The sequence below is a fragment of the Oreochromis aureus genome, linkage group 12, assembly GCF_013358895.1.
Source record: "Oreochromis aureus strain Israel breed Guangdong linkage group 12, ZZ_aureus, whole genome shotgun sequence".
Classification (NCBI taxonomy): domain Eukaryota; kingdom Metazoa; phylum Chordata; class Actinopteri; order Cichliformes; family Cichlidae; genus Oreochromis; species Oreochromis aureus.
In genome coordinates this window covers 513,622-537,253 of record NC_052953.1, presented here as the reverse complement: position 1 = coordinate 537,253, position 23,632 = coordinate 513,622, and the positions used below count along the sequence as shown (strand labels likewise).

The 23,632-nt window shown below is 40.6% G+C and overlaps 1 protein-coding gene and 1 long non-coding RNA gene across 2 annotated transcripts in view; both read right to left on the bottom strand.

Annotated features, from left to right (window-relative positions):
• fnbp1a (formin binding protein 1a) overlaps positions 1 to 23,632 on the bottom strand; it is a 76,964-nt gene that overhangs the window by 6,830 nt on the left and 46,502 nt on the right. The window contains exon 14 of the mRNA XM_039620265.1: positions 2,123 to 2,255. Coding sequence (XP_039476199.1) covers positions 2,123 to 2,255 — 133 coding nt within the window. The remainder of the gene's footprint in view (positions 1 to 2,122; positions 2,256 to 23,632) is intronic.
• On the bottom strand, positions 6,386 to 9,143 carry LOC120442935. Its single transcript, XR_005614988.1, has 3 exons — positions 9,093 to 9,143; positions 8,648 to 8,798; positions 6,386 to 6,428 (listed from the first exon to the last, which is right to left on the bottom strand). It is a non-coding gene; the product is annotated as an uncharacterized LOC120442935 (long non-coding RNA).

The window sequence follows — 23,632 nt, the reverse complement described above, 5'->3', positions numbered from 1 at the left end:
GATCACGCTTCAGAAGCTTTGCAATTTTAAGACTGCTGCATCCCTCTGCAAGATATCTCACTATTTTTGACTTTTCTGAGCCTGTCAAGTCCTTCTTTTGACCCATTTTGCCAAAGGAAAGGAAGTTGCCTAATAATTATGCACACCTGATATAGGGTGATGATGTCATTAGACCACACCCCTTCTCATTACAGAGATGCACATCACCTAATATGCTTAATTGGTAGTAGGCTTTCGAGCCTATACAGCTTGGAGTAAGACAACATGCATGAAGAGGATGATGTGGACAAAATACTCATTTGCCTAATAATTCTGCACTCCCTGTACAGAGCAAACAGACACATCAACACACACTGTGACAGGAAGTTGATCAAACTCAGCCCAGTGTGTGCGTTCAGTACAGAATAGATATGCTTTTCTTTCCTTATTTGTTTTTTCATTTCAAATGAATGAAAGCTCTCCGCCACAGCAATATTTTGATACTCAAGAGTTCAGCTTTGGTTGTTTTCACCTGTCCACAGTAATCGACACTATCTGGGAGACTGTCAGTGTGGAAAAAGGAAATCTCTGCAGCAGATGGAAACCCTACCAAGTCTCAGAAGGAGGAAAATCATCTTGAGAAAGGAGGAATCCAGCAAACTGTTATGGAAATGTAATTAAGAAAGCCTACAGACAACAATGAGCTAACACCTTCTAATAAACACGAGCATGGTTGGGAGAGAGACGCCATGGCGTTCATGCTGACGACAGTCTCTCTGAGGATCCCAGCACAGCCCTGGTTTACATACAGGCAGAACAAAAGCACTCCACAGCTGCTGCTTACACCCCTCGACCCTCTCCTCTTACAGGGTCACATAATGACTGCTCTCAACCAGTCATGGGTTTGAAAAAAGAAGGTGATTGGACTTCTTTAAGTTTGTGAACATCATCCAGGTGGGTTCTTCATCTTCTTCCTCCCAGGTCATCCCCCTTTGAGTTGCTTCTTCAAATATTGATCATCATATGGATGTGAAATAAAGCACTGACATCACAAGGACCAACCTACAGGACTAAGCCTGGAGCAAGTGGAACAATGTTCTGGATTCACTGTTGACGGCCTGTTTTATTCATTTTTCAAACCATCAATCTTCTCTTTCCAAAATCAGTAACATCCCCAAAGAGTGTCCCATCGTCACTGATTTGATGAAGGCGCAGCTGGAATGTTTTAGAGCTTCCTTTACAAATCTGCGTTCCTTTGCTTTCCCTCCTGCGGTTGTTGAATGTTGAAATGTTGAAGGAATGTCTTCTTCCTGGTGGGATAAAGGCCTGATCGGGACCCTGCCCTTTAAGATTTCATCAGTGTTGCTGTAACTGAGCTATAGTAATGTTGGTATGATAATCGGGAGAGTTTGGATCACCGGTGCGACTCCCCTTGCCGGACGTGATGGCCTGTGTGGCGGGGCGTGGTCTCATCCCGGGGGCTGGCACGGGTGCTGGAGCAGCCTGGATGTCAGCCACTCCCACGCGGTCGCGGGTTGTGGGTGTGGCGGTGGCGGTGGCCAGGACCCAAACAGAGCTGCCAGCCTCTCGGTCGTCTGCATGCGGCACGAGACGCTGCCACCACCTCCTTCCATGTGGCCGCCATTTCAGCCACCATTTGGGCCAGCACCTCCCCTGGCTGGCCCGGTACCGGGTCTGCCGTGCCCCCATCCCAGGTTTTAGCACCACTGTGAAATGTCCGCGGTTTCACGCTTTTCAGCATCTTTTTTCAGCTGAAGCTTTCCCGTCACACACACTAACAACAACAGACCGACAGGACCCAGTTCAGACTTTAAGCCGGCGAGGCCTGATTGCTCAGGTGTGTCCAACTCCCTCGCTGCCGCCCGCCACAGCCTGATTTTGGAAAGAGGTGTTTTGCACTGGAGAAGGCCCCTGAAACCCGCATTCTGATTTGCTCTGCTTCAGGTTTTGTAATGCTTATCGCTGTTTCTGTTGCTGTCGTGGCAAAACTGAGCCTTTTAACTAGCACATCCTCCTCTGGCTTAGTGAGCTTCCTATCAATAGGTTCTTCACCCACTAATCCAATTTAAGGTGAGTCTAAGTCATAAAATAATGTGTGTATGTGCTATGTGTTTACAGAGACCTGGTTCCTCCTCAGCTCCTCCTCCAGCCTGTGCAGGTTCTGCTTCACTTCATCCAGTCGAGGCTCCAAACTGCTGGCATTGCCCATCTGAGGACTTCGTTCATAAACCTCCCTCATCTTCAGCAAGGCGTCCCTGAAATGACACAGAACCATTAACACACATGCACACACACGCACCACCCCCACCAGGACCAACACCTGTCTCACTAATAAGACAGCACTTTGGATCAGCTCCAGACCCGGTTCTTCCTCTGATCAGATCCACCCAATCATAGGCTGCCATGAACCAGATCTGAGTCCAGTTAAAGATTGGGACAGATACAAAACATAACAGGATCATGGATTCACATGGGATCGGGCTGGATTCAGTTCAGCTCTGGTCATTTCCGGTCATCCTGTCCGGCTCAGTTCTGTTTCCGGTCACAGTGGATTATTTCGATCTGTGTTTCTGATTTAAACGTCTGACTCTGAAGCAGCTCAGAGTGTGAGCACTAGAAAAGTTTGCTTTACAAAACCTGCGCTGGCAAACGGTAGAGGGGCTGTAATCAATTTTAGATCACTTTAATGATTAATTGCACTACTGAGCACTCAAAAAAACATAAGTAAAAACGTAATAGATTCATATGATTTGAGAGCTGTTTGTGCAGAGTTGGGCATGAGGGATGCATAAGGCAGTGGAGCTATGGCGAAGGCTGAATGATAGCTGAGCGTTCCAGAAAGTAAGTGAAGCAAAGTTACACGCGGCGACACTTTGAGACGTGTACAGTTATCAACAGCGTCTCATCCAGGCGGTCTGTGCAAACCTCACGGTGACAACCTGAACAGATAAATTAGGTCAGCTGCTGAGGTGACCTCCATACTAACTGACCGGCTGCTGAGGGGAGGAAATTTGAAAAAAAAGAAAAAGAAAAACACCACACACACACATCCATTAAAACCCTCTCTGATTGGCCGTGGTCCAGATATTCCTGTAGTCCTTCATGTGCACGTTTGAAAGTGCAGGCGAATAGAGAGAGGTGAGTAGCTTGAATAAAGTGATATCGATTCATTAAATCCTGAATCAATTTTTAAATATAAATGTATTTTACCAGAATCTCAGGTTAAAGCTCACAAACACCAAACAGCTAAAACAGTAAATGAGAGCAGGAACACGGATTCTGCACAAAGACACAGCGTGGACCCGCCGACGCACCAGAATCGGTGAGATGTCGGCTTTCTCACCCCACGGCACGTACACGCCGTCGGGGCTGAAAGCCGACATCTCGCTGATTCTGATGCGTCAAGTCCGCGCTTTGCGTTTACGTCTGTTTTTGTGCTGATTCTCAAGCTGCAGTTTTGTCTCTCTCCACCAAAACTGAACCAGCAGCAAAAGATCCAAACTACACATCACATAAACATCGTCATGAATTCCCTCTGACTTTGGCTGATTTGCTTCCACCACGATAAAAATCACACTTCCTGCACAGCTCTCTCTCTCAGTGTACTTTAAGAACAGTTTCCCATCTAAAAATCTCTGTTTTCTGCATTATTCATGTGCTTAATACACATCAGTCATGTACAGTGCTGCGGGCCGCTGTTTTTCTTTTCAAAAACGACCTCGGACAGCAAAGCCTCATTTCTGCTGTTCAATACTGAAGAAATGTAAACTTTTTTAAATTATGCCAAATTTCAAAACGCTGAGCTGTGTCTGTACACTGTAAAATATAACTTGTTTCAACTTAAAAATATGACGTAAAGGGCTGCCTTAAAATTTTAAGTTAAGTCACAAAATAGAGTTTGTTCTTGTAACTTGTTATGTTGATGAAAAATCACATGTTGTCTAAACTTTCGTCTAGGTTTAGTTGACTGAGATTTGTTAGTCAGTTCAACTCCTTTAATTGTCATTTTTACTTGGGAAATCCCTTTCAGCTAAATTAAAATAATCTATTGTTTAAACTCTTGTCCTACTTCAGTTGACTTGGGTTTTTTAGTTAATTCAAATACTTTAGTAGTTCTTTTAACTTAGGAATCTATTTTAGCTTAACTAACATAATCTGTTAGCTAATTTGATTTAATATTATTATCTAACTGAGCTCCTTAAGGTAGCTGAGTGAACTTGTAAATCAGTTTCATTTTAATTATCAGAGTTGATTGACTGGATGTAAAGAAAAATGTGTATTGAACATCTTAAGTATTTTTTGAGCTTTCCATCATCCATTTCAGCAAAACTACCTGTTAGGTTTATCTTAGATCTCAGGTTTAAATATCTACATTCCTTTAAATTAACTTTCTGTTGTTTACAGAAAAAAAATAAAACCCCACAGATTCCATTAAAGTGTATCTGATCATTTCATACAGAAAGTTTGTTTTAAGAACATGACAAGACAATTACTCATGAGCGCCCAACATTCACTATTTATTGTGCCATCTTAGTCATCTGAGAAACAGAAAAATCAGTGACGTAGCTCATCAGGCTCACAATCCATCAAAACTCAAAGGCTGCTCCCTGTGAAACAATAAATTTGAACTTGGTCTTGAGAAACCTTTACTGTTAAGTGACAGTAAAGGTCAGTTTATAACAACTGAGACTTCAAACTCTTGTATTTGTCTTCATTTACAATTGCAACAAATTCCACAGAACCAATATCTCTGAAAATGAGTGCATGCTTCTGAAACATTTGATAAGATGGATATTTCAGAAACATCAGTTTGCGTCTGCTCAATTGCAAAACAAAGGAAAAACTAAAGACTTGCATGAGCTAAGCATCTGCAGAGTCCACCATGAAGTTTCTTAAACCATGAACAAATGAGTGATTGTCTAATCTGGAATGTAAAGTGTAGTCATTTAGTGACATACAAAAGTGAAAATGAGAACTTGCAAGTATCAAAAAACAAACAGTAAAATAAAAACTGTCTTTAACGCTAAGGCTTCTGCTTGGCTTTCCGCAAGAGTCTGTTTCTTAGACCATGCACTAGTGAGGAGCACTGCCTTCCACCAATGTTCATTAGGATGTTCTGAATGACTTCAAAGATGTCCTTAAGTTCCTTTGGATAGTCTATGTTGAGGGCAAAAAAAGACCCATCAGCATGGAAATGGCACTTGAGACATCCCTCAGATTAGACAGGATTACTGCCGCCTCAAGGACAACCAACACATCGATGATGTCTTCTTCTTTCACCATCGCAATGCCAACTTTCATCCTCTTAGAAAACGTGTCTTCAATACCTGTCGGCTATAAAAGGGTTCAAAGACAAAAAAATAAAATAAAATCACACAATTACAATTACACAACATTCTTTGTGCTTAAGAATTCATGTCTTTCCAAAGAAGAGCCATACTGATGCCTTGGATGATGGTGATTGGCTTTGGGTAACACTTATTAGTTGTTAAAGTTTTTTCAGAATGAGATATGCACCCCCATGTTACAAATCCATTTCTTGCTTTAAACAAAGACCATGTTCATAAATAACTGAGCATGTCTTCAATTGCAGAATTCAAACAAAAATTTTAATTTAAATCTACTTATGCTAAATATTGGCTGTGCTCTAAACCAAATCTGGCTGAGAATACATGAAATGAGCAAACTGCAGCTACACTACAGGATCAGATTGTGGCTCCATAGACAATGCTTCTTTAATCAGTAAGAGTTTATTTTTCCCCTTATATTAACAGCATGAAAAAAGAGCATATAGACATGGCTGAACAGGTTGCATAATTGGCACTGAATATCAACATCCACCTTTACCCAGCTGCCCAATGACTCTCGGCCAGTAACCTTTAATTGCTTACCCAGTCTACACAGTCTCTTTTCCAGGGTCCAGGACATTTCACCAAAGTATTGCCCCCGACAGCTGTAGCAGCCACTGCAGCCCCTTAAATATCCTAATATCTCTGCCATTACAATATACAATGTGAGAAATCAAACGCAAAGCTGTAGTGAACAGTACAGCAGCGAAATGTCAAAGACCCTGGTGAAGACATGAATAAACACAAGACACTAATAATATCAATGCTAGCTTGCCAGTTAGTTACTCTGAAACCTAGACCAACTCCAGTGTCAAAGATCTCGTAATAATACATTTGGTGAGGAAAAAGTACACATGTTATCATGTGGCGTCTACAGGGAGCAGGGATTTAACCCTTTGTGTTAAAGCTGAAAGTCTGCACTTCAATCACATCTTGATTGTTTCATTTAAAATCCACTGTGGTGCTGTAATTATTCAATTTACTAAAAAAAAACAATGCTAACCTTCACAGTCTTGAAAGTGTGTGAGGGATCTGCCTTGAGAAAATGAGGTCCTCTGTCCTCTTCCTTTGTGTAGGGCTCTGGTCAAAGAAGTCAAAAAGAAAATAAAAAAACTTTTTAAACAGTGTTTATGAAGCATGTAGACAGCTCCAAATTCACAGCTTTTTGATACATAATTCCATTAATATATGATTATCATTGGAGATTTTGAATCAGGCTTATCAGGATTCAAGTAGAATATGATATCCAACCTACCACCAATATACACAGATTCTGTAAAGGTTAACACACTAGTATGGGCTCAAATTGTGGTCATAAATATTTTGTACTTGTAAATCAGGATTTGTATGTGTAAAAAGAATTTGGCTACGTTCACACTGCAGGCGAAAGTACAACAAATCCGACTTTTCTGACCCTATGCGACTCATATCCGATCACGGTATGACAGTGTGAACGGCACAAATCCGATATTTTCAAATCCGATCTGGGTCACTTTCGTATGTGGTACTGAATCCGATACATATCTGATTTTTTAGAAAGCGACTGCTGTTTGAACGGTCATGTCGCATTAAATCCATCTTTTACGTCACTGACACAAGACAGACGCCAATTCTCAGCGCCAGAGAAGCGCCCGAGAAGACATCGTGAACGCTTCCTGGCCATCCAGTGTAGATGTTAGTGAAACTGTTGGGAAGACAACGTTGGAGAAACGTGAACATTTTATTTGTACTGTATAATCTGCAGATTCTGACAGAAATCTGCAGATTATCCTTTGAAGCACCGCTCCTCTCTAAAACTGCAATAAGGATAGTTATTAGGCCATATGTAAATAACAAAATAACTTTATAACTTTAGCAAAATTGGGAAACGTAGAGTACGAAACAAGTCTTTATATTAAGGCCATCAGTCAAACAACACTGTTTGGTCTGGGTCTAAACAGAGCGCGTTGTGTGTGACATCTTCTTTTGCGCATGCGGGCCGCTTTGAGGGTTCACACAAGAGCGCGTTTGCTGTCGCATTTTATTTGTAGTGTGAACAAGCAGACAAAAAAATCGGATTTGATCAAAAAATCGGAATTGAGCAATAAGACCTGCAGTGTGAATGTAGCCTTTGTGTGTGTGTAAAAAAGATTTGTGTGTGGACTTAGCCAAAAAAATACGTGTGAAACTCTGCACTCAAGTTTCAAGTTACAAGTACGAATTTTGACCCTATTTTTCTTCCTTTCATCTGATTGGCCAATGTCATGTCAATCACAAATGTAACAATCCAATCAGAGAACAGATGGGTTTGGCTGTCGGAGGGGCGCTTTTTTGAACTGCAGGTCCTTGAAGGGTAATACAATTTGAGGCTGGAGGATCTCTATATAAATATCCGATAGCAGCTAGGTCCGCTAACTTTCAGCAGCTGTTGAAAGGATAAAGTTGTGGCATATCAGTGGTTGGAAATATCATTATTACTTTAGGATTAGTTTAACACAAAATCAGGGCTGACCCGGGACCATTGCTGTGAGTCACAGTGCGCAGCATAAAGGTCCTTTCACATCGGACGCAGCATGTGCTGCTAATGCTAACTAAAAGCAAAGGATCCAGAATTTGTTGCGCTGGCTGCTGAGCTCTGTGGGTTTTGCAGCAGCTCTACCTGTACTAGATGCACCTGCTCCTTGTCGTTTCTATCCCTGACTTTATGTCCTCTACAAGAGTTTCTGTTTCTTTTGCTGGTTCTTCAAATGTTCAATAAAAACATGTATGCTAATTCATAACGAAGAAAGCTTTGTAATGAAGAGTGTCATTTCCACAACACTGCCCCGAGGTCTGCAGCGCTGTCGGAGGACCACAGACTGTTTTCCTTCGTGGTGATGAAGGAAAACGCTGGGCTGGCATGTAAAGGGGCATTTATTCCCTTCAGGACCTGAAGCTCCATAAAGCACCTCTCCAATAGCCAAACACATCTGTTCTCTGATTGGATAGTTAAATTTGTGATTGACATGACATTGGCCAATCAGATGAAAGGAAGAAAAATAGGACCAAAATTCGTACTTGTAACTTGAAACTTGAGTGCAGAGTTTCACACGTATTTTTTGGCGAAGTCCACACACAAATCTTTTTTACACACACACACACAAATTCTGATTTACAAGTACAAAATATTTATGACCACAATTTGAGCCCATACACCTAATGTCCAGTTGTGAAATATGATGACAGACTTTACTTATCAGCTTTCTTTGAATGAGTTCATCAGTTGAACTGGATAACCTAAAACTTAAACAAAGGAGAACATTTTGCAGTTGAACACTTACATCATCATTGAAGCATTTTATGAGCCTAGTTAGCCCTCCTATGCCGCTCTTGGATTTGTACAGCTCCATGAACCTCTCCATATTGGTCAAGCACAGCAAAAAGGGACCCTTTCAGGTCAACAGATGTAAGACGGACAAATTCTGCTTCAACCTGAGCAATAGAAGAAGAGGGGTGGGGAGTACAGGCAGAATTTTTTAAAAATGCTTTGAGACCCAAATTTAAGCAAACCATCAACTGAGGCCCATTAGAGAAAACACACACACACAAAAGCAAACAAACAAAAAGATGCACTTTACCTGCCGTTCAGTGAACAAGGAAGTTCAGAGAACGATAAGCTCTGTCTTGAAATCTTTTAAAGTAGAATGAGTGTGAAAACAACTCTTATGTGGGATGTAAAAGAACACTGATTAAAAGTAACAATTTCCTTATTCCTCAGATGTTTACCTTGATGAGTCTGTGAAGGTTCTCAGTCATCCAGGTCATCGTAGTCAAAGGAGTTTGCAAAGAAAAGCGTCTGGACTTCTTTAAGTTGCTTGAAGACGTTTCACCTCTCATCCGAGAAGCTTCTTCAGTTCTAAGGTCAAATGGCCGAGAGTCCCAGATTTAAACCCAGTGGGAGTATCCCCCCCAATGAGGGACAAAGGACCCCCTGGTGATCCTCTAATCACATGCGCCAAGGTGTGAAAGCGGGTGTGGGACCTAATCAGCCAGGGTTTCGGGTGAGCTCATTGTGAAACCTGGCCCCACCTTGTCATGTGAATTCCTGAGGTCAGATGGCCCAGGATGTGAGTGGGCGTTAAGGCGTCTGGGGAGGGAACTCAAAACTGGATTATAGATGGCAGACAGTTGGTGTCGTAAACCACCGCCTCTGTTCAAAGATGGTCGCTCACAGTGGACATAGATGGCCTCTTTCACTCCTCTTTCAAACCATCTGTCCTCTCTGTCCAATATGTGAACATTGGCATCCTCGAAAGAGTGACCTTTGACCTTTAGATGCAGATGGACTGCTGAGTCTTGTCCTGTGGAGGTGGCTCTTCTATGTTGTGCCATGCGCTTGTGAAGTGGCTGTTTGGTCTCTCCAATGTAGAGGTCTGGGCATTCCTCGCTGCACTGTACAGCATACACCACGTTGTTCAGTTTGTGTTTAGGAGTTTTGTCTTTCGGGTGAACCAGTTTTTGTCTGAGTGTGTTGCTGGGTCTGAAGTACACTGGGATGTCATGCTTGGAGAAAACTCTCCTGAGTTTCTCTGATACACCGGCTACATAGGGGATGACAACGTTGTTGCGTCTGTCTTTCTTATCCTCCCTCGCTGGTGTCTGATCTTCTTTTCTGTGCCTCTTTGCTGACTTTATGAACGCCCAGTTAGGATAACCGCATGTTTTCAGTGCTTCCTTTACATGTGTGTGTTCCTTCTTTTTTGCCCGGTGGTGTAGGGTCCTAATTACTCCAAGTTTGTGTTCCAGAGGGTGATGGGAGTCAAAGAGGAGGTACTGGTCCGTGTGTGTGGGCTTCCGGTAAACTTCAATGTTGAGGTTGCCATTCTCTTCAATGTGCACCGCGCAGTCCAGGAAAGGCAAGCAGTTATCCTTTGTGTCTTCCCTGGTGAACTTGATGTTTTTATCCACAGCATTAATGTGCGCAGTGAAGGATTCCACTTCTTGTGTCTTGATTTTGACCCAGGTGTCGTCTACATATCTGTACCAGTGGCTGGGTACTCCTCCTTTGAAAGAGCCAAGAGCCTTTCTTTCCACTTCCTACATACTTCTTCTGTGACCCCATGATCTCTTAAATTAACCTGTAAGGCTTTTTTAGATCTGAAATTCTGTGCAGATTCTGTGTATATGTAGTGGACAGCAATTTACCCCCCAAAAGTGCAAAGTTAGCAAGTCCACCTCATTTAAATGACAAAGACAGATGTGATCATCTAGACCTGTGAAAATAAATTAATGACAAACCTGCAGTTATGGATGTTATTACAACCACAAGAACCTAAACAGTCTGCTCCATTGCTTTTGTTAATGAATCATTTGTTGGTAGCACGTCTGAATATTTAGTTTATGCCACCTGCATGTGATCATCAATAGTGCCATATTACTTCTTAAGAAGTACCCTGACACTACAATCTTTATATCATTTGTTCTACAGAGCTATTAAGTTACAATATAATCTGTGGTGTTTCCAGTATGACAAAATGCACAAATTGTAACTTACCATTTGACTCCACTGACAAAAATAAATCCCCAGCATCAAGTTTGGCTTCACAGACCTAAAATAAGTCAAATAAAAATATATGTTATAATTATATTGTTTTCGCCATTTATTCATGTTTGCTAGTTTTCTGACATATAAACAATGTTAGTTTTGTTACAATACAGAGAATGTAGTTTAATTAAAAGGTAAATTATGCAAAAAAAAAAAAAAAAAAAACAACCTTCTGCAGTATACCATGCCAAAAATCAGTGTCTCTGATGGCAATTATTTTATCACTACAGCTCTTTTAGTATGGAAACTCACACAATCTAGTCATACTGATCACAAGAGTTCAAAAATAAGTTAAAATAGTGAGCTGTTGTTAAGCATAAAGCATTTCAGGGTAACAAATAACTGCACAATAGAATTAAAGCAAAAAATAAACACACTGGAGGACTATCTGATAAAAACTAATATAATGCTGGTTTGTAGACCATATTTTGTCTCAGTCCTCAGTGCACTCTCACAGCTTAGCATGCAGCAGTTAATAACAACTTAAGTGATTACATAGGGGTAAACAGGTGACAACAAGCATCGGAGTCCTGCCAAAAAGTTCTTTTTGAACCCAGCCAGTTATTGGAAATATTGCCAAAATGAACTTCCACCAAAATACAACAGCCTGTGAACTTGAAAGAAATTTACAAGTACAGAGACAATATGAAATAAGCTTTATTAATTAGCTGAGTTAGCTTGCTAATATCGCAACAGTGGTTGAGTGCACAACCTTAAAGCTAGCGGCACAATACTTGTGATTTGGTCAGTGCTACATTAAACCCATAAAAAAGGCCATATGTCAGTTTATTAGGTCAAGTTTGGTCATGACACACAAGCTGGACCTTGTCGGCTAAAGTTACATTAGCTAAAGCAAACATTTCGGTAAAAGAGAAAAACACACGTCATGCCATAAATTCAAAAAATGTTCCAACTTTTGTAGCTCTCTTTCCTTATAGTTATAACCAATGTTACTCACCTTGAAAGCAGATTCCAAAGAAGACGATTAGAAAACGTCCAAGTAAAGTGAGCATGTCGTAACCGCCAATTCCCCATGACGCACCTCGATAGCAGTCACGTGAGGCAGTTTTGAATCCTGCTGTGCTCAACTTCCCCACATTGTCAAGTTCACATAAGTTGCTGATTTAGCTGGACATGAGTTTTCAAGTTAGCTTTTTTTGGTGTAATTGGGACATTTTTAACTTGTAATTCTATGTTATAACAACAACTTTAGTAATCTAGCATCAAACTAGAATAATATGCTACAATAACAAACATCTAGAATTAAATTTTACAGTGTAATCAAACCTCTGTAATTTTCCTCTGCTTCACTTCAGCAGCATCAGGTCATGTTCAGATGTTGATTCATGGTTTTCTTCTGTTTTTGTTCTACTGCAGAATATTTTAAGGTTATCTGCTATAAAAAGCCAGGGCAGGAAAATCTGCTTCATGATTTTCTGTTTTATCCTCAGTTACTTTGACACAAAGAGATCTGCTGTGATGCTCACACCTCTGATAAAATCTCACAAGTTTTGTTATAGATATAAAAATATGGAGGTGTGGCACCCTGGGTATTTTGAGCATCAAGAACAAGTTGGAGATGTGTTCCTTATGTGTTTGTGTACCCCCCGCCACATCATCTTTTTTGCTATTTGTTGTGACAATAGTTTGCATCATAACACAGAGCGAAAAGCTCATTTGCTCCCACCTGATGTGATGTTAGGGCGATATTTAGTTTCACCAGTAGGTGGCAGTGGCGGCTCAGACAAATGGGTGACTGGCAAAATAATCCCTCACAAAAGTAACGCAGGCCAGTTATCGCAATGGAAGCCGTCAGTGACACTGAACTGTTTTGCTGTGTTTCAGGTGAGAGCAATATACAAGCACTACATACATTTATGTAAAGTTGATACTTTTTTAACATGTTTGGAGTGTAATTCTTGTTTTATATGGTGTTTAATGTGAGCGAATAAGAGAGTTGTTTCACGTTATCCCTGGGTAACACTAATAACGTTTGTGCGCTAGCTAAGTCTCCACCTCATACTGTAATTGATACTGTAACTTATCCCTCACACCTCATACTGTAACTTACAGTATAAGTTACAGTATGAGGTGTGAGGGATGAGGCAAGTGACGGAAGTGACGGGAGAAGGTAAGCGACTCATGTTGTAGGTGACGTCAGATGCCGGAGATTTGGCGGAAAAAAGCAAATGGTAGGCATAGAATTTAAAAAAACCCTTCAAGCTTCAAGTATTCCAAATACACTAATCAATTGTCATTTAAGTAGCCACATCTGTCCAATTATCCCCAACACCCTGGAGGACAACGAGGAGAGTTTAGACGCTCTCCAAGATTTCATCGACCGGTGCTTCCATGACCTCGTAATGAAGAAAGCCCAGAGCGCGTCTTCCCCAGCCAAAGTTGAGACGCCGTCATCCAAAAGATGTCGCCCGGCAGACTCCCATGGCACAACATCGCCTGCTGGCAAAGACGTAGACATCTTGGAGTCAATCGATAAGCGATTGTCCAGTTTCGATGCGAGGCTGTGCCTGGTGGAGATTTTACACCGGGAATTTAAATCTCTGAAGGAATCCCTGGAATTCAGCCAGCAGCAGGTGGAAACACTTGCTGCGGAAAACGCCACGCTACGGGACTTGGTCAAATCTCTAACCGAAAATGTGACCCAGTTAAACATAGAGAATAAAAAAATAAAAGAGACCATTATCGATCTACAAGCCCGTAGCATGAGAGATAACCTTGTATTTTCTGGTATTCCAGAATCTGCCAGAGAGGACCCGGAAACAACCGTGAGAAGCTTCATTAAAATCCACCTGAAGCTGCCGGAGGACACGGTGAAAAACATAGGGCTTGAAAGAGTGCATCGCATCGGGGCTCCGAAGACTGGAGGCGGGAGACCGCGTCCTATCGTGGCCAAATTCGCCACTTCAAGCAGAAGGAGCAAGTCCCCAGAGAGATCGTTGAATGACGCAAGGTCCTGTTCCCAGTCCGATGTAGTTTTATCCAGAAAGGTTCCCGGGCGCTCATCACCGTGGACCGGCTCTCCGTGGACGGACAGCTCTACCACAACCCCGGCACCACTCTGTGGCAGGGCTCTCTGTGGACGGACAGCTCTACCACAACCCCGGCACCACTCTGTGGCTGTATTGACCACACACCAGATAAGAATCCACTACACTATTCTCTTCACTCACACTCTCTTGCATTAACATCTGTTTAACTTTGTAATATCCGCTAATTCAGTATAACGTCACCGTCACTCTCCGTCAAAGCCTTAATTTGAATGTTTCCGTTTTTATTCCTTTATTCCTCTCTCTCGTCGTGCACCCTGCTCTTTGGTTTCTTTGCTTCTCTTTTCTATCACTGCGTCGATCACCTGTTTCCCTACTCATCTACAAACAACACCTTCTATTTCTACATGCTCACTCTGCACGATCACGCACACACATGCGTTTAAAGGCAACACATATACAACAGCCTCACAGCGCACACAGATATACAGGGAGTGCAGAATTATTAGGCAAGTTGTATTTTTGAGGAATAATTTTATTATTGAACAACAACCATGTTCTCAATGAACCCAAAAAACTCATTAATATCAAAGCTGAATGTTTTTGGAAGTAGTTTTTAGTTTGTTTTTAGTTTTAGCTATTTTAGGGGGATATCTGTGTGTGCAGGTGACTATTACTGTGCATAATTATTAGGCAACTTAACAAAAACAAATATATACCCATTTCAATTATTTATTTTTACCAGTGAAACCAATATAACATCTCCACATTCACAAATATACATTTCTGACATTCAAAACAAAACAAAAACAAATCAGCAACCAATATAGCCACCTTTCTTTGCAAGGACACTCAAAAGCCTGCCATCCATGGATTCTGTCAGTGTTTTGATCTGTTCACCATCAACATTGCGTGCAGCAGCAACCACAGCCTCCCAGACACTCTTCAGAGAGGTGTACTGTTTTCCCTCCTTGTAAATCTCACATTTGATGATGGACCACAGGTTCTCAATGGGGTTCAGATCAGGTGAACAAGGAGGCCATGTCATTAGTTTTTCTTCTTTTATACCCTTTCTTGCCAGCCACGCTGTGGAGTACTTGGACGCGTGTGATGGAGCATTGTCCTGCATGAAAATCATGTTTTTCTTGAAGGATGCAGACTTCTTCCTGTACCACTGCTTGAAGAAGGTGTCTTCCAGAAACTGGCAGTAGGACTGGGAGTTGAGCTTGACTCCATCCTCAACCCGAAAAGGCACCACAAGCTCATCTTTGATGATACCAGCCCAAACCAGTACTCCACCTCCACCTTGCTGGCGTCTGAGTGGGACTGGAGCTCTCTGCCCTTTACCAGTCCAGCCACGGGCCCATCCATCTGGCCCATCAAGACTCACTCTCATTTCATCAGTCCATAAAACCTTAGAAAAATCAGTCTTGAGATATTTCTTGGCCCAGTCTTGACGTTTCAGCTTGTGTGTCTTGTTCAGTGGTGGTCGTCTTTCAGCCTTTCTTACCTTGGCCATGTCTCTGAGTATTGCACACCTTGTGCTTTTGGGCACTCCAGTGATGTTGCAGCTCTGAAATATGGCCAAACTGGTGGCAAGTGGCATCTTGGCAGCTGCACGCTTGACTTTTCTCAGTTCATGGGCAGTTATTTTGCGCCTTGGTTTTTCCACACGCTTCTTGCGACCCTGTTGACTATTTTGAATGAAACGCTTGATTGTTCGATGATCACGCTTCAGAAGCTTTGCAATTTTAAGACTGCTGCATCCCTCTGCAAGATATCTCACTATTTTTGACTTTTCTGAGCCTGTCAAGTCCTTCTTTTGACCCATTTTGCCAAAGGAAAGGAAGTTGCCTAATAATTATGCACACCTGATATAGGGTGTTGATGTCATTAGACCACACCCCTTCTCATTACAGAGATGCACATCACCTAATATGCTTAATTGGTAGTAGGCTTTCGAGCCTATACAGCTTGGAGTAAGACAACATGCATGAAGAGGATGATGTGGACAAAATACTCATTTGCCTAATAATTCTGCACTCCCTGTAGGACACACACACTCAGACGTGCGCACACTTGCTCATATTAATTATTATGCACACACACATGGATACATGGAGCTTCTCGCCGTGCATTTTTCTTCTTTTTATTTACAAACAAATGATGTGTTTCCATTTTCCTCACCGTCTAAGCGAGACACACAGCGTACATCATTAGTTATACACTCACAACTGTGGGCACACTAAGGTTTGTCACATGGAATGTGCACGGAGCTGGCTCCAGAGAAAAAAGGTTAAAAATATTTAACCAACTTAAAAACCTACAGGCAGACGTTGTTTTATTACAAGAAACTCACAGGCCTGTCACAGGTTTGAATGAACATAAAACACCTGAGTTTCCTTATGTGTTTTCAGCTTGTTATAATTCTAGACAAAGCGGAGTAGCAATTTTAATACATAAAAATATTAATTACACAATATTCGACACAGTTATAGATCCAGAGGGCAGATTCCTAATCGTTAAACTATCTGTACTTAACCAAAAGCTAGGTATTGTAAGTATATATGGTCCAAATGTTGATGACCCCTCATTCTTTCACGGTTTTTTCAGTGCACTCTCTGAACACTTAGATGGCACACTTGTTCTTGGAGGCGACCTCAACCTTGGACTAAATGAAGAAATGGATAGGCTCAATACAGCAGGAACTCAGCGTAATTGGCAGTCCACAAATATAATCAAACAGTATATGAGCGACTTTGGTCTTTGCGATGCATGGCGCTCCCTTCACCCCAACAGTAAGGAATATTCTTTCTTCTCACATGTTCATCACTCCTACTCGTCTGGATTATTTTTTTTGGTCAGCAGCTCACTGCTGAGGGACATCTCAGACACTGAGATTCACCCTATAGCTGTCAGCGATCATGCTCCTGTATCTTTAACACTAATGCACAAGAATAATACTACGCCAAGTAAAAACTGGAGATTTAATACATCACTGCTTAAAGATGAAGACTTTATCCAATACTTTAAAAAAGAATGGACTCTATATTTAGACTTTAATGACACTCCCGGAACATCAGCATCTGTTCTATGGGAAGCAGGGAAAGCTGTGATGAGAGGTAAAATAATTTCTTTCTCATCACATAAGAAGAAAGAAGAAAACAAAAATATTCAGAAACTAGAAAAAACCATCAAATCCCTAGAAGAAGCCTATGTGTCCCACCAAGATCAGGAAACATTGAACAAAATACGCAAAACAAAACTAGAATTAAATGAAATTATTAATAAAAAGACTCAATTCTTAGTACAAAGACTACGCTTACAAAATTATGAACACGGTAACAAATCCGGTCAATTTCTAGTGAACCAGTTAAAAATCAATAAAGAAAAAACAACCATATGTGCTGTTAAAGATTTATCTGGGAACATAATATATGACCCGAAAAAAAATAAACAAAATTTTCAGGGATTTCTATGAAACTTTATATACACCACAAATAAACCCATCTAAAAAGAAATTGATCAGTTTTTCGACAACATAACTCTTCCAAAATTATTAGACACCCAAGCAATGGCACTGGATTCGCCACTGACGCCAGGTGAACTCCAGGAAGCCCTGATAAGTATGCCCAATAATAAGGCTCCAGGTCCAGACGGCTTTCCAGCAGAATTTTACAAAGAATTCTGGACGATTCTAGCACCAGATTTTTACAGAATGTTGCAGGAAATCAAAGAAAATGGCAGACTTCCATCAAATATGAATTCTGTAAATATGAGTCTCTTACTAAAACCAGGCAAAGACCCTGTATATCCCTCAAGCTATCGTCCAATATCCCTTATAAATGTAGATCTCAAAATAATCTCCAAAGCTCTCTCAAAGAGATTAGAGACAATAACCCCCCTTTTAATTCATCCTGACCAAACTGGTTTCATAAAAGGCAGCCACTCATCAACAAATACACGCAGAGTATTTAATTTAATAGACTACTCATGCAGTAAAAACATTGAAACCATAATATTGTCTCTTGATGCAGAAAAGGCGTTTGACAGAGTTAACTGGAAATTTCTATTTGCAACTTTGGAAACTCTTTCATGAGCTGATTAAAAATATTATATAATTCCCCAACAGCTCGTGTCAGAACAAATGACCAAACATCCTCCAGCTTCTGTCTCCTGAGGGGCTCCAGGCAGGGATGTCCACTCTCCCTTTCATAATTTGCAATTTTTATTGAGCCACTAGCGGCAGCAGTTAGACAGGCTACAACAATTAAGGGCATAAAATGTAAGAATGTAGAACATAAAATCAGCCTTTATGCGGATGATGTGTTGCTTTTTCTCCAAAACTCAAAAACCAGTCTCTCTGGGGTAATTGCACTGATAAACTCTTTCTCAAAAGTCTCAGATTATTCAATTAACTGGTCAAAATCTACAGTTCTTCTGATTAATTGCTCCTTCCATAATTCTTCATCTACCCGACTGCAGTCTGGAAATATTAAATATTTAGGTATCAATATCGCTCCTAAGCTTGCAGAATTAACTAAATTAAACCACATCCCACTTTTAAAGACAGTAGAAAGCGATCTGGCTAGATGGAAATCTCTACCCATATCACTCATGGGAAGGGTTGCTGCTATAAAAATGATGGTCTTGCCAAAGATAAACTATTTATTTTCAATGATCCCAAGTAAGCCATCACAAGATTGGTTCAGATCTCTAGACTCATATATTTCTAAATTCCTTTGGAAAGATAAACCCCCACGTATCAGCTTAAAAACATTACAGAGGACCAAGAATAAAGGAGGATTAGATCTGCCTAACTTTCAGCACTACTTTTTAGCCAACAGGCTTCAGTTCATCTCTAGATGGTTAAAACATACCTTCTTAGAGGAACCCTGGATAGATGTAGAACAGGCACTATGTAATAATCTAGAGATTTCAGACCTACCATTTATCAGCTCAAACATCAAATGACATGAATGCTTCAAAAGCATCAACATCAGCTCTTCTCTGACAGCATGGTGGGAGTTTCTAAAAATGACAGAGTCTTCATTAATCCCATGCAAACGTACACCTATCTGGAACAACCCTGACATATTACAAAACAATAATATGATAAACTTTCCAGAGTGGAGTTACAAAGGAATTAAATACTTGGAACATATATTGGAATGAACAGACTTTCTTTCGTTTGACAGACTAGTTATACAATATGGGATCAACAAGAAAAGATTTTTGGAATATCAACAAATTAAATCCATAGTAAAAAATAAATTTAAGCCCAGTGAAGCTGAATTACAAAGACCACCAAGTGTGGTACAATTTTTTAATCTAAAAACCCCCAAATGATTGTCTAAAATATACAGAACACTTTCTAAAATAGATGAATCAATATCCCTTCCTATTGCAAAATGGGAAGCGGATTTATTGATCAGCTTACACCAAAACCTTTGGTCTCAGATATGCTTAAAAACCTTTCAATGGATCAGAAATCATAGTTTGCAATTAATACAATACAAAATACTACATAGAGTGCACTATACGGGTCAAAGGATGTTCAAGATGGGCTTTACGTCTTCCAACAACTGCTCACACTGTCAAGGCAATACACCGAATAATTACATCCACGCTCTTTGGTTCTGTCCACCAGTTCAGAAGTTTTGGCGCGAGATATGTGAAGACTTATCGAAGTGTCTGAAATGTAACATTCCAACTTCCCCTTTAGTGTGTTTGTTGGGCATCTTAGATTATGTCACTACAGAAATAAACACAGCCCACATTATTTTTACGGCCCTATGCATTGCCAAGAAAACGGTCCTCATTAACTGGAAAAATAAAAATAATCTTAATTCTAACCAATATAAAAACCATCTAATAGATCACATTAGTGTCTGTGAAGGTTCTCAGTCATCCAGGTCATTGTAGACTAAGGAGCTTGGAAAGAAAAGCGTCGAAAGACAACGCAGGAAATTTCACACCTTACTTTCGAAAACACTCACTCCCCAGTCTGAATCTACACAACTCGGAGAAGAACACACACCTGAGGACAGTCAGGAAAAATGGATGAAGAACTTTTCAGACCGGAATCTCACTGAACCTTAAAAGAAAGTGTTAAGAGATTTTTTAGGATTTTAGGATTTTTATTATGTTATGCTTAAAAGTACATTTCATTATCTAGATGTGTTTGCTCTTTCAGTGTTCAGCTTAAATGGGGAAGTTACACTCTGTGCAGACTCCACAGGAAGCCTGCACGCAGCACAGTTCTATTTTATCTCTTCCTGTACATGCTCTATGAATAAAGGCTGCATTTATTGCAGGGCACGAGTCTCCCTGAGTCTCACCCGTGTACACGTTAAACCTGTCTGAGCGTTTTTATTCTGACCTGAGTTGCAATACAGGAAAACTCCTGACATTTCTTGGTCCTTCGAGCCGGATGGGACACAGCACTTTCGTGTGACCCCACAGGAAAACCTCATCGAGTCCTGCCGTCGTGAGAAGCCCGCGCTGAAGTCTGTCGACAGCTCCTGTCCAGGTACAGGATTAAAGACCAGAAGCATGAATTCGGGTTCTGGCCAGCGTTCTTAAAAGTGGTCCACGACGGTGGGGGTCGATGAGGCAAACCTGAGAGACCGGCAGTGAATCAGCAACCAGGTGAATATTAACACTCTGAGACACCTCGCGTAAAATGTTTAGGCTCGCCCAGAGGGGTTGGTAGCATTCCTAAAAGTAAAGGCTCGCCTGAAAAAGGGCTGGAAGCATTTTTAGAAGGGTTTCTAAAAGTAAATGCTCGCCTGAAAAAGGGCTGGAAGCATTTTTAGATAAACCTCGTCCGTAAAACGTAGTACGCGTAGAAAAGGTATTGTTGTTGTTTTATTTTTGTTGGTGGAATAAGTTGATTTTACAGCACAATAAGGAGGCTGAACTATTCCACTAATTTGTTTACTGTTGGCCACTCAAGTACTGGTGAAAAGAGAAAAAAGGTCGTGTCTTATCACGTAAAGCTGACACCGCTTTCAAGAATAGCTTGAAAGTAGAAGGCCGTGTCAACTACCTCTCTCGATTCTCGTGCCAGAGAAGGTGCCGCAGTTGTGTAGTTGTAAAGGATTAAAATGGGTAACGAAGCTTCAAAACTCACTGCTGACGAGCAGTGGTTAGAGAAAAATGTCCAGGCGCCGGACAAATTAGTGCATGTAGATGGAGAGATCCAAAGAAAACCTAAATGTCCCACGTGGGAGGGAAAATGTATAACTAACTTATAAGAAACCCTCCAAGCAGAAATAAATACTGAAAAGGAAGCTAAAAAGAAAACAAAGCGTACAGAAGAGTTGTAATATTTTAAAGCATGGAAAGAGGAATGTAGTTGTTCAGCCAAGGAAAAGCAAATGTCTCCAGCTTGGGAAGGTGTGAAGCTGCAGATTCACACAGACCCGTGATGGATACAAAATAAAATATAAACTAATATACTATTGTATATTAGTAGTAAAGTAGTGTATTGTAATATACTATTGCTGTTATAAATTGCTGTTATAAAAAAGGAAAAACAATACAATGATAACATTAATAATGACATACTATTAATAAGAAGAGGCACCTCAGTCAGTGATATGAGGTGAATGATTGTTAAAAGTAGTCTAAATCAAGCTTAAGGTTTGCTCAAACTCAGTACAATGATATATGAGATGAAGAAAATAAGGAAATAACTACACTAATCAGGTGCATAGAGACACTTGACCTGCTTGTAAACCTGTCATCTTAGATGAGACTTTGTTAAGATGAAGAGCAAACCTATACTAACAACTAATGAGCCAAACCCTGTATACAACAGCTAAAGATACAAGATTGAGAAGCTGAATTAAATATGTGGACACTACCAAGCTGATGAGGAGCGGTGACGAGCATGGAGATTGTTGCTTTCGGTTTAGAGTGTTATTGAGCTTTATAACTATTGTTTGCAAAATGTTGCTAAATGCCTGTGACTGAGATGCTGGTTTTGCTCACTACAATTGTATAAATAGAGTTTGAATTCATTACAATATGAAAGCATATTTTGAGTGATTCTAACTGTGTAAATGCTGTGAGTAGTAGGTTTTGAGTGATTGGGTGTGATTTGTACAAAAATAATTAAAAAAAATAAGTAATAATAACACTACAAAGGTTCATAGTAGAGTGAGGGAACAAGTGGAAGTTTGAGAGAAAAGGCAGTGTGTGTGATGATTCCTGATGTCTGAAAGGGCTCTATTTAGAAGTGTGAGCGTGACATAAAGGTGTATTGGTTTTGGATCAAGATTTAGTAGAATTAAAGAGGGTTTATAGACTATGAATACAAAGAAAGTCAATAAGAGTTCGATTAGTCTGCAGAAACAGGAAATATGTGTGCCTGTGGTGTGTCAAGACAGCTCACCGAGAGAAACAGACGAGTTAAACTCTAAGAAGATTTTTGTTTTAGGAAAAGTAATGATAATGATATTAATTGTATGCTTTAGTGTGTCAATACAGGTGGATTTCTCTCAACCTGGAACCTTGAGTACAGCGTCAAAAGCATAGATTAATTGGGAAAGTGCGAGTGCGATAATTGGGTTGAAACTGAAGGTTGAACTCATGATTGTTTAGAGATGTCCGCCATGTCATAAACAAAAGAAGGCAAAATAATGACAGAAATAATTGACAACTATATTAATGAACAGACAACACATACTCAAATTGTTATGTGTGAAATTATTTTTGGAAAGGGTCAGAAGAGATAGTTTGAATTTAGAACTCAGTGATAAGATGCATGAACCTTATTGCAATAAACACTTGCAATGAAGAAAGCAGCTTACACTCAATTAATATGAACGCAAAACCTTGATGCCATAGGCAATTTGTTTTGTTTCTGTTTGTTTGCTTAGTGAGTTTGGAAAACAAATTTGTGATCATACTTGTGGATCACAGTGACACATAATGATTTGGGCATATGATTTGTTGATGCCTAGTTTTAGAGCTGTGAGCTATGAACTGTAAGCAATGCAAGGTTTTTCCTAACTCAGACATTTGACACATGCCAGACAACTTTCCTATGTAGGCATTTTGCTTACACTGTCACACATCAGAATTGCTGTATGCTGTATCACACGCTGACCTTCACAGCACACCACAGGCTGGTTTCGTTAACATCTTTGTAGACGGTTCAGCGTCCAAAAATAGCCTTGGGCGGAACTGTGTAGGTTATGCGGTAACCACAGTAGACACAGTTTTAGAAGCAAAAGCACTAACTTCCTCACACTCTGCACAGAGCGCAGAACTCACGGCTGTCATACGTGCCTGTCAACTGCATGAAGACCGAGACATAAACATATACACTGACAGCCAGTATGTCTTTGCTGCTGTGCATCATTTTGCAAAAATTCGGCAGAATAGAGGGATGGTTACCGCTACTGGCAACCCAGTGCAACATGGAAATCTTTTAAAGGCACTGTTGGAAGTGATAATATTGCCGAAACAGTTAGCATTATGTAAATGTGCTGCACACCAGAAAGACAACTCAGAGGTCACTAAAGGCAATAACTTCGCAGATCAAGCCGCAAAAGCAGCAGCACAACAAACTGTAGACACATTAATGTCTGACTCCTCAATGCAAATACCACTTGATGTGCTTATAGATGAACGAAAAGCCGCACCAACTACAGAACGAAGGAAATTGTTAAAAGGTGGAGCACAGCTAGAAAATGATTTGA